Genomic DNA, 12126 nt, shown 5'->3' with positions numbered 1-12126 from the left:
AATCTATCAACATCCAACAATTAAGTTGGAATATCAAAAGAGTTACACTAATATAAATCTGTTCCAGATAATTACCGATGGCCGGCAGCATCTACAAATCTGTTAAAATAATATTTAGTCTAACAAATTATGCAAGCATAAGCACTGGTGTAACATGAATGAACATACGTTGAGACAGCAGAAAAGTCCGTAGGCGGATTCAGGAACTGAAGTTTATGATTTCATACAATAATTTTAAGTTAACATATAATAATAACTTGGTTATGGTTCAGTGGAACATTTATAGATATTTGGTGAAATTCTTAATACATATACGGCATCTGGACAAAAGCTATTGTATATTGTATTCACGTGAATCCACATATTACATTGTAAATCCGCCTCTCTGTATCAAAGTAGGAAAAAATATGATTCTAGAGGTATCAAAATCTACAAAATATTCCAAAGTCTATTCTGCTTAATAAATACAATGTCTTGAGTCTTGATCAAGAAAAGTTTACAATCAACTTATCCGTTTTAGTCAACAAGTTTAAGTTGTTAATCTGTCACTGTCTAATATTTTAAAATACTTTTCTGTAAGTATGAAGTTTCTAGGAAATTTGTCTGGTGCCAAAATTTCACTGAATAGGTACCAAAAAGCTTCTCTATTCTATTCTAATTCAAGCAACCTTAATAGCTAAATCCCCTAAATGGTACAATTTTCTCAAAACAAAACAAAATGTATGATAGTTCTCTCTTTGGTCTCCTGCAAATGTTATACGAGACACTGAAGAACGAGGCGAAATTCCTGTTAAATGTTGGCAACCAAATCCAAGCTATTCGAGCAGAAATAAACCGAATACAATGCTTTTTACAAGATGCAGATGCTAAAAAACCTGAATACGAGACAGTTCGGAACTGGATAGCAGATATTAGGGAAGTTGCTTATGATGTGGAGAATATTCTTGAGAAATACTCCCACAAAATTACTTCAAGAAAGGATCAATCGATATGGAAAGAGAATATAGCTCTACACAACATAGGGACGGAAACGAAGGATGTTATGTCAAGAATTGATAGCATAAGAAGGTGCATGAAAACTTATGTTGATACTGGAATTAGAGTTATATCCCAAGGAGAATCCCCATCTGATAAAAGCCAATGGTTAACAAGATCTTACTCTCATCTTGTAGATGAAGATTTTGTCGGATTAGAAAAAGAGGTGAATGAGTTGGTTGAAGAGTTGACAAGTGATGAAAATGTAGACTTTCATGGAGTTTTGGCGATATGTGGGATGGGAGGTCTAGGCAAGACAACACTTGCCCGAAAAGCATATCGTCACAATGATGTACAAAGTCGTTTTCAGGCTTTTGCTTGGGCTAGTATATCAAAGCAATGGCAAGCAAGAGATGTTCTACAGAGGATCCTCACGAAACTTGAACCGAAAAACAGAAAACATATTAACAAGATGATGGACGACGAGCTCGTTAAGGAACTTTACAAAATTCAGCAGAGTAAAAGATGCTTGGTAGTGCTGGATGATATTTGGTCAACAAATTTCTGGGATAGTGTAAAACATGCTTTTCCTAAGGGGAAAGAGAGTAGAAGCAAAATTTTGCTCACAACGCGCAAGAAGGACGTTTGTACACACATAGATCCAACTTGTTTTATCTGTGAACCGAGCTGTTTGAATGCTGAGGAGAGTTGGAAGTTGCTTCATAAGAAAGCATTCCCCAGAGTAAACACTCCAGGTAATTATCTTCAATTCAATGAAATCTGATTTAAATAATTTCCTCAAATAGGTCTAAAAATCCAAGAAGTTTAGCATCAACAATCAACTAAAGAAGCCAAGAGTATCAGAAAAGGAAATAAGATTAGAAACTAATAATCTATTCCATTTTCTAACACACAAAAATTGGAGGTGTTATCAATTGAATACTCCATCTGTCTCAATTTATGTGACAATCTTTTCTTTCCAGTCAACCCAAAAAAATGACATCTTTCTATACTTAGTAACAATTTAACTTTAAATTATTCAATTTACCCTTTCTGAAATAATTTATAGTAACACAAATATCTACGGCTTGTTTTAGACCACATATTTCAAAAGTCTTTCTTTCATTTTTAAACTCCGTGCCCAATCAAACACCTTCGCATAAATCGGGACCGAGGAACTATATCATACTACTACTCAGCGCGAAATGAAAATTCTTTCTTGTTTTTATGCAGATTTAAATATTGATTTGGAATTAGAGAGGCTTGGAAAGGAGATGGTCAATAAATGTGGAGGCTTGCCTTTAGCCATTATTGTGATTGCTGGACTTTTGGCTAGAAGACCTAAAATAGATGAGTGGAGAAGGACGAGCCAAAACCTTAACTTTCGCATGAGTGGTGAAAGTTTTGAACAAGATGGAGGAATTCATGGTGTCCTAGCTTTAAGTTATTATGACTTACCATATCAGCTTAAGCCGTGTTTTTTGTACTTGGGCAACTTTCCGGAGGACCAAAAGATATCTGCGCGAAGGTTGTATCAGCTATGGGCTGCTGAAGGTATTATATCATTGGAAGGTAACCAAGGAGAGGAGACAGCAATGATGGAAGTAGGGGAATGTTATTTGCACGAATTAGCTCAAAGGTACATGGTTCAAGTGGAACTAGACGAAACAACTGGAAGGATCAAATCTTGTCGACTTCATGATCTCATGCGAGATACATGTTTGTCGAAAGCAAAGGAGGAAAACTTTCTCAAGACAATTTCTCCTCAGCCTTTGGTTCAATCGGTGCGCTGCCCTTCTTCAGCTAAAGCAACATCAACACGCACCGTACGTAGACTCTCTATCACCGTAGACAATGAAGTCCAGAACTATTTCTCTACTAATGATAAGTCCTTTCAGCATGTTAGATCAGCTTTGTTCTTTCCGATACAGGCAGGACGCGAAGGAACAGCATATCCCCTGCCTATATTCCAAGGTCTGTGCAACAACTTCACAATTTTGAGGGTTCTGCACCTTGAGAAGTTTTCTTTCGAGGAAAACCTGCACAAAGCGATTGGTAATTTGGTGCACTTGAGATACCTGAGCTTCAGACATTCACGCTTTCAGAAACTTCCATCATCTGTAGGTAATCTTAAGTACCTACAAACACTTGATTTGAGGGTGAATTTCTTCTCATACTTGACTTTGCCAAATACTATACAGAAGTTGCAAAACTTGCGGAATTTATATCTTCCCCCTTCACATCATAACACGTATAAGTTGGAGCTAAGTCCTTTAAGCCACTTGGAAATGCTCAAGAACTTTGATACACAAGTTTCTCCTTTTAGAGATCTCTTCAAGTTAACAAAACTTCAGAAACTCGCAGCTGTTTTATCACTGGAGTTGAATGAGATGGATGAGATTATCACACACCTTACCCACAAAACGGGGAGACTCAGGGAAACATCCTTCCGCATTTACTACAGATTTAATTCAGAAAAAGATCTAAACCTTCTGAAGAGACTGTTAGGTTGTCACCACCTCCGCAAGTTAGATTTAATTGGACATATCAATAAGCTACCAGAACACCACTTCTTTTCAGAAAGCCTCACTAAGTTAACCTTGAGAAGGAGTGGACTTGAAGAAGACCCTATGCTTATTCTGCAGAAGCTGCCTAAACTATTTACCTTGTCATTACGTGGAAACGCGTTCGTTGGAAAGGAAATGTGTTGTTCTGCACAAGGGTTTCCCCTCCTTAAAACTCTTAAGATCCAAGGGCTGCCAAATTTAGAAAGCTGGAGGGTGGAGACAGGGGCCATGCCCAATCTAATTCATCTAGAAATTGAAGACTGCAAGAAATTGGAGAAGGTTCCGGATGGATTGAAATATCTAACTAAGATACAGGAGATAACGATTATAGACATGCCAGACACCTTCCAAAACAGGCTTGAAGAGGTTCAAGGGGAAGACTTTTACAAAGTTCAATTCAGGAAATTTTTCGGCACGAAGAATTTTCCCAAGATTAAACCCAAAATACTATTATCAGGTATTTAGTCATAATAGGTCACAAATTAGCTGCAGTCCATTTTACTTAAATACTTAATCGCGTATTCTAAGAACTGAATTGCACCATTATGTTGAGATTTAACATGCCCCTATATCTCCACAATCCATATATCATCAATTGAATTCTCAAGTATCCCTTATTTACATGTGCAGGACATAAGTTAAGCGGATTATTCCAGACCATTTGCCCATCAACAGTACCAAAGGAATGGAAGAGGCTATAAGTACTCAAAGGGAAGATAATATCTAGAAGGTTAGTAATAAAGAGACTCCTAAACTTGTCAAATTTTTCATCACAAACCATTAAAACTTCACTAACCCTCATACTAAAGAGTAAAGACTGTGGTTAACTCCAACAAAAGCATTTCCCATGCATATCGTGTACAATCTTCTGTGCTAAATATACTTAGCTTTCTTTTCAGTAAGAAAACTACCTCTGAATCTTAAGACAGTGCCATGTCTAACACGTTCGAGGTCATGTGTTATCGAGTTTAAGCAAATCTATTATGCAGAGTCATTTCAGCAAAATGCTTATTTCATGGAACTAATGTATACTACCGCAAAAACAGTAATGATTGTTCACATTAGTTGTAATCTAAATCTGTATTTCAGTTAAAACCTACATGATCAGATAGAAAACTATTTGGACTCCTATTTTAAATATTAAAAGCTGGTTTTTCCATTGATATGAGCTAGCTTTTATGCAGGTCCTTATTTGTTCTCTATTTGTGGTCTTGGTTTCTTTATTCGGGTCATGCATCTGTTGATGGTTGGACTATAAGTAATTTCAAGTAAGACTGAACAAAGCATGGCAAGTGGACATGTATGCTTAATTTGGGATGGCAAATTGGAAGCAAAAGATGGGAAAGTTGGAGGTCTTGTTTCCCCTATTAGCAAGGTTTTAGTTAAGATATTATATCTGCTGTGTATATATATTTGTTTGACTATGGACTGGAGGTATTAAGTCTTGTATCATGTTTGTCATTAGTTTACTCCCTCTGTGCTTTTTGTTTTTTGTATGATAGTGTTTGAATGTGTACAAAATTTAAGAAATAAGCATTGACTTCTGACATAAACTAAATATATTTAACATGTGCCTTAGTATCCTTCTGGTTTTTCAACCTGTCATCACAGTTATTCTGAGTGCATGTCATCCTCAGAATAATTACTATAAGAGCATGCCATTAAGGGCATAATGAGATGTTAAACTTACAGAAATGTGTTAATCTTTTGAAATGGATTAAAAAGAGAAAGAAATTAAACCATATAAAAAGGGAACAGATCGAGTATAATTATTGTTATTTATTTATGGTTGAATACATAGCAACCCTTAAATTTGTCCAAAGTTTTCATCTAGACACTTAACTAAGCCTCCGACACATTGAAAACCTGACAATATAAAAAACTATGTCCAATAAACATAAGATGCTGACATAGCAGATGACTTTCCTCCTAACATCTAGTAAGCTTTGGAGGTCGGGGATTAGAATAGAAGGTTAGTAGGTAGCTGAGTGTTGTTGCACTATGCGTGGGAGAGAGAGGGAGGGGGCTAGGCTCCTCCTATTCTCTCTTCCTTGTAGCAGTAGTATTCAGTTATCACGTAGTTTCTTATTCCTCGATGTGTATTTTTATCTGTTGCCACGTTTGTTTTGTATCTTGCTATTTTGTTGTCCTTTTTCTTACAATCCTGCGTTCGAATACTTTTCTTTTGAGCCGAAGGTCTACTGGAAACAACCTTTCTACCCCCACAAAACTAAGGGTAACGTCCCCATACATCCTAGCCTCCCCAGACTCCATTTTTATGAGATCACGCTGGTTATGTTGTTCATTGTTTGTTGTTGTTAAGCTACTACAGAAGTTTTCGCCAAAAAACGTAAATTTCACAGGAAAAATGAATTTCAGGCCATTCTTTTTTTTTTTTTCCCCTACTTTCTCCTCTTCTTACAAACTTATATATATGGCCCTCTTTTTTCAGCATAGATATGAAGAGAAATAGACATTATTTCCAGCCCAGTCAGAAATTGGGAAAAGGAACTGGGCAATTTGCACGATTGCCCTTCATACGGACTGGTCTTTAATTTTTGTCCCTCACATCTTAATGTTTTAATATTGAATTAAAGCTTTCAAAACAGTACATGAAAAAAAAAAATTGTCCTTCAATCTTATGTTTTTAGGTCAAAAATACCCCTCATCCTTAAAGTTTTCAAATAAATATGTCTTGACGAAAATTATCCTCAAAATAACCCGAAATTATTTAAACCGGCTCCATTATTTAAATAATTAAATAATAACCCACAAGAATTCCCCAAAATTCCCTCAAACTTCAAACATATGTATTGAGGGTATGAGGGATCTTATGAGTTATTATTTAGTTGGATCGAATTTAAATGATGACGGGTTAAAAAATAATTTTTGAGTTATTTTGGGGGATAATTTCTCGCATATTTAAAAACTTTAATGGGAAGGATATTTTCGGCCTAAAATAAGTTCGAATGATATTTTTTAAATTTTTTCAAAGTAGAGGAATATTTTTGACCCTTTTCCCTTTAATATTTTCCCTCAAATGTTTTAAGTCAATAATATTAAGACGAAATTACCCCTCCCCATCTCACAACACTTAGGTTCTTCTTCTCCAATCTTATCTTTCTCTCCTCCTCCAAATTTTAAACCCAAGAGCGATGAATTTCAAGTTGAAGCCTCAAATAATATTAGAGGAAAGGGGGTTTGTGAGATAAAAACCAGAGCGGTAAAGCTGATAGCTTAATGGACTTCCAATTTGTGAGAAAATTGTCTTAGAACAGTAGTATAATTCGAGAAGAAGTTCATAAATAGCAAAAGACAAAGGAGAAAAAGTAGATTAAAAATAACAGAGAAGAAGATGAGTATCAGACAATAAATCAGGTTAGCAAAGTTTGGTTTGATATTCTATGTAAGAACCTAAATCCAAAGTCTCGGAGAGTAGCGGAGTGGCTAAAGATATTAATATGTTTAATTTTATCTCATTTGGTGCTTATGTGTGGCTAGAGATACTAATATGCAGTGTTTCAGGTGTGCCATTCCCTTGGAGGAGGGGTTGGATCTGGAATGGGGGCCCTTTTTATTTCAAAGATAAAAGAGGAATACCCTAGGAGAACAGCAGCAACATATACTCCACAGATTGTTGTAGGGATTTGAAGGAAAAAAGAAAAGCAATGTTTCTTTTTCAGTATGGAGTGCAGACAGAACTGGTGATTTAAAGAAGATAGAAACATAGCTTTGTTATAATCACTTTATTTTTTTATTTAAAAATTCAACTAATTATAAGTTAAGGCCTATTTTCTATATACAAGTTGTTCCTTAAGGCATATTTATGCCGGAAAAGGGGTAAAGTTATGCGCATGCGGCCTTCTAAATCTTCCTTGCGAAATTGTTTATTTTTTGCCTTTATCGAACCTAGAACATTAGAAAATTTTCGGTCACTTTTTTAGGCGAAGGACAAAAATTAAAAACCAGCAATTTGTGGAGCAAAAATAAAAAAACCAGTAATTTGAGGGGCAAAAATTAAAGACCAGCGCGTTTGAAGGACAACCTGCACCAAAAAACTGTACAAGTTTTGTCCAATAAGACAAATTTAGCTTAATAGGGTCATTCACACAAATGCCCTAATCCGGGGGTGGTCTTTAATTTTTGTCATTCGATACTTTAAGTGGCCGAAAATACCCCTGAGATTCTGGGTTTGAATCCTAGCAGAGTATAAAATAAAATCACAAGATGGATTTCGTAGCAAATCATGCCTATTCGGGCAAAAGTTATTTTTGTAGAATCCCAACAAAGTAAAAAAAAAAAAAATCGTAAGACAAGTTATGACTTAAGGAATGGCTTCTATATAGATAGGCATAACTTACCCCCTGTCCGGCATAACTTTTGCCTTAGGCAAAACTTACAACTATAGAAGTTATGCTTTATAAGGCCTAACTTGGAACTACAGCATAACTAAAGTTAGGCCTTTCGCGAAACCTCGCTTGCAAAATTAAGACGGGATTCGATTCATAATCTCGAGATATTTTCAGCCACATTTTTAGGCGAAGAGCAAAAATTAAAGACCAACGCGTTTGAAGGACAATCCGTGCAAAAAAGTTGTACAAGTTTTGTCCAATAAGACAAATTTAGCTTAATGATTTATATATATATATATATATATATATATATATATATATATATATATATATATATATATAAATTCAACTAGTTTTGCCTTAAAGCAAAACTTTCCATTATGTACACTTACAAGGTTTGTCCAATTGGGCAAACTTAGCTTGATGATTATTTAATTTCTTTTTATATTTACAAATTAACTAGTTTTGCCTGATAAGACTTTTTTTCCGGGACATACCAAAGGGGAGAATAAGATACTTAAATTGGGACGGAGGGAGTATTAACAATAAAACGATTATACTAACAAGATTTTGAATTGTCAACTTACTTAAAATAGAAATAGACTCTCTTTTTAGGAAAGACCAAAAAAGGATAGTCAATTACTTATATTGGGACGGAGGGAGTATTAATCATTAAAACGATAGAAAAAACACTTATTTCCTAACCAAAAACACTAAAAATGAAGAAAAAATTATAGGTTCAAAATATCACAAGTATTCCAATGGTCAAATAAGCACAGGTGAAAACTACTAAGTTTGACACAAAGAATTCAAAATGACTATTGATAAGCAATTTAAGAATAAAGCAAGAAGCACATAAAATAATATATTCCTTCTTAAATACAAAAATATTAAAAATAGCTAATTTCCAAAGAAGAAGATAAAAAACAGCAGAGACACCAAAATTGAAGCACAGTTGAAAACTTAATTAGGAGGAAAAGAATGAAATGGTTAGAGAGAAGAAGAATTAAGCCATGGTTGAAAAATGAAAAAATGAAGCAGAGAACTACACACAACAAATTCAACATCACCCGAAGGAAGAAGCAACAAAAAAAAATCGAGCAGAAAATAAAATAGTAGATAACAAATGCGGGTGTGGATGAAGAAAAAATGGAATTGTGTTTTTAGGTTGGAGGGCATTTTGGTCAAAAAAGGTTCATTAATGGAAGGAAGGACAAAAGTTAAAGACCAGCCGGTTTAAAGGGCAAAAACTAAAGACTAGCTCATTTGAAGGGTGAGCCGTGCAATTTTTTGAAAAAGAACTGGGCAATTTGCACGATTTCCTTCATACGGACTGGTCTTTAATTTTTGTCTCTCAATTAGCTTGTCTTTAATTTTTGTCCTTCGCTTAAAAATGGGTTCGAAATCCAGCAGAGTTGAAAATAATAATAATTTGTGCATGGTTTCTATAAACCTATGAGATACATAAAACCTGCAGTGACTTTGCCTTATAAGACAAACTTTTAGTATGCCTTAAGACAAAGTACTTTTTTAAAGCGAATTTTATTTTTTATTTTTTACCGAGACGCAGGTTCGAAGCCTGGCTTTAAGATATTTTGGAACCTTTTTAAGCGAGAATAAAAATTAAAGACCAACAATTTGAGGGACAAAAAATAAAAGACCACCCCAAAAAGAAGGGCCGAGCGGCAAAGATCAAAGTATTTTGGACTTTGAAAGGGGAATAACCTAAAGACCACAGCAAGCGCGCCCAAATAACGGAAAAATTTGACCCGAAAAGTACGCTTAAAAAAAAAGTCTTTTTGTGGCGACTTAGAGGCTCGAGATATATACATATGTTGGAATTATACATACACTTTATATACAAGAATTATACGCTTTATATACATAGAATTAATCATACATTTATTATACATAAATTATACGTTAATTATACATTTATTATACACATATTATATAATAATGATATGATATTTATTTTTAACATATACAATAGTGATACATATTATATACCACAATGATGTTTCTATAATACATTTTTTTATACGTATGGTACACTTTCTATACAAGATTGATACAGTTTATATACACATGCTGGAATTATATATACACTTTCTATACAAAAATGATACATATACAAAAATGATACAATTTTCTATTCTATTGTCGTTGTGACACATTATATACACAAATGATACATATTATATATATACATACCTTAGTGATTCATATTTTATACAGTTTTTAGACATTACAAATAGGTATTGATACATATTTTATACACAAATGACACGTATTATATATAAAAATTGCCTCAAACATTTTTGTGTTTGGTTTTTATTTAAAAATTGTCTTATTTAAGTTTTGGCTAATGGATGGGATTTGTTTAATTGCTACATTTTGAGTTTGGGAAAAAATGGGGCTAGAAGATGGGATTAGTTATGGCCGAGCGGCCATATATGTCCTTTTCCCAATAACCTATATTTATGGCTCAAAAATCTAGTTTGCAGTCAATGTAGTCCATTGTATCATCAGTGTATAGATAATATATTTGTTTTGTATAGTTATATAAAAGTTGTTCAACTTCTTTTGTAACATTACATAGAAATCCTTATAATTTTTTTTTTGAAAGTTAATTTTTTTAAAATATATTTATTACATAGGGGGTAAGGGAAGGGGAAATGGGGGAGGGGATTACAACGTGGGGATTCGAACTCTCACCTTCAGGTAGCCAACAAGGTGAAAATTACTCTGAGCCTGTTTGGATTGACTTATAAGCTATTTTTAACTTTTTTGGGTGATTGGCAAAATAGAAAACAATTTAAAATAAGTTAAAAAGTGCATAAAATAAGTCAAAATAAAAAAATTGGTCTACCCCAATTTTTTTCTTTTCAGCTTAAAAGTCATTTTGATTTGACCAACGATTTACTCTTTTATCCCTTATATTTTCTTCTAATTCCAATATTACCCTCACTACTAAAAATACTAAAGTATCATATTTCCCTCATATACTATCACGACCCGGTTACGACGGTACCCGAGGCTACCCTCCCGAGCACCACTTATCATACTTAACATCAAACTCATCCTATGTATACATCATGCTCAACACAACACATCATAGGAAAATCATCATCGCTTCCATACATGTACACATATATACAAAAACATGAGCCCGCGAGGCTACTGAAATGATATGCAAATATACACTGAGGGGACCATAAGACATCTACTACCCACACATATGTATCTACAAGCCTCTGCTAGAATGCTGAGACATAAGGACGGGACAGGACCCCATCATACCCATGTATGTACATAAAGGATTATAACAAAAATAGCACCTCCGAGTAACGGAGTGCTCCGCGTGTCCGCGATAAGCACTTACGGATATCTGCACCGTCCTCCTATCTACCTGTGGGCATGAACACAACGTCCATAAAGAAAATCGCACGAGCAAGTGCAGTACTGAGTATGTAAGGCATGAGTAATACCAATGATAGGAATAAAAAATAAGGAAATAGAAAGTAGATAGATGACCTGTACTAGCTGCCTTTTTAGAAGAAACACACATGTAATTTCCTTTAACACTTTCATACATACATATATGCTTTTATACTATTGCTGCGGAACGTGTAGCCCGATCCATATATGTTATACCCCGCAATTTCGGAGCATAAGTATGACATGCGCCTCACCATAGTAATGGAGTGTCGGAGATGTCCCATGATGTTTTGAAAGGCACAAGCCATGGAAAGTACGTAACAAGGGTTAAAAAGTGATGAATTACAATCTCGTAAGTCGTATTCAGGAAAGACTATTCTGAGACCCGAGAACATGACCATTTTTAGTATAATGAATGACGAATACCATGCATGGAGAGTTTCGAAATATTTCGAGGTCGAATAAATTGAAGAGAAATAAGTTCGACGAAAATTTGAGAAATGCTGGGCGGATTTTTAGTCAACTTTGGAGGCGCATATCTCCTAGTATATATGGAGTTTTAAGGTACTTCAAAAGCCTAGAATGAATTTCGGCGAGTCTAGTTTGTGATGCAACAAACCGTTCGTCGATAGGACCCGAGTAGAGAATTATAGACGTTACAAACTGAATCGTCGACACAAAAGATGGCATAAGATCGCAACAAGATCGTAGCTACAGTGCCCCGCCTCAGCCACTATAAAAGGGCTAAAAACCCCCATTTTCATCACAAAAAAATGCTACAATGTTCCAGA

The 12126-nt window shown here is 34.8% G+C and overlaps 1 protein-coding gene across 1 annotated transcript; it reads left to right on the top strand.

Moving 5' to 3' along the window:
* Positions 1 to 522: 522 nt before the first annotated feature.
* On the top strand, positions 523 to 5125 carry LOC132039992 (probable disease resistance protein At1g58602). Its single transcript, XM_059430585.1, has 4 exons — positions 523 to 1730; positions 2209 to 3999; positions 4173 to 4274; positions 4773 to 5125. Exons 1-3 carry the CDS (start codon positions 719 to 721, stop codon positions 4241 to 4243), a joined length of 2874 nt encoding a protein of 957 aa, XP_059286568.1. The 5' UTR covers positions 523 to 718; the 3' UTR covers positions 4244 to 4274; positions 4773 to 5125.
* Positions 5126 to 12126: the final 7001 nt, after the last annotated feature.

Source organism: Lycium ferocissimum, chromosome 12, assembly GCF_029784015.1.
Source record: "Lycium ferocissimum isolate CSIRO_LF1 chromosome 12, AGI_CSIRO_Lferr_CH_V1, whole genome shotgun sequence".
NCBI lineage: Eukaryota > Viridiplantae > Streptophyta > Magnoliopsida > Solanales > Solanaceae > Lycium > Lycium ferocissimum.
This window is presented reverse-complemented; position numbering and strand designations above follow the sequence as displayed.

Bases quoted from the DNA above. Each gene is read 5' to 3' on its own strand.
- LOC132039992 (XM_059430585.1), top strand. From the start codon at position 719: ATGTATGATAGTTCTCTCTTTGGTCTCCTGCAAATGTTATACGAGACA. The intron at 1,731-2,208 runs GTAATTATCTTC...GTTTTTATGCAG, and splicing joins CCCCAGAGTAAACACTCCAG to ATTTAAATATTGATTTGGAA. The intron at 4,000-4,172 runs GTATTTAGTCAT...TTACATGTGCAG, and splicing joins ACCCAAAATACTATTATCAG to GACATAAGTTAAGCGGATTA.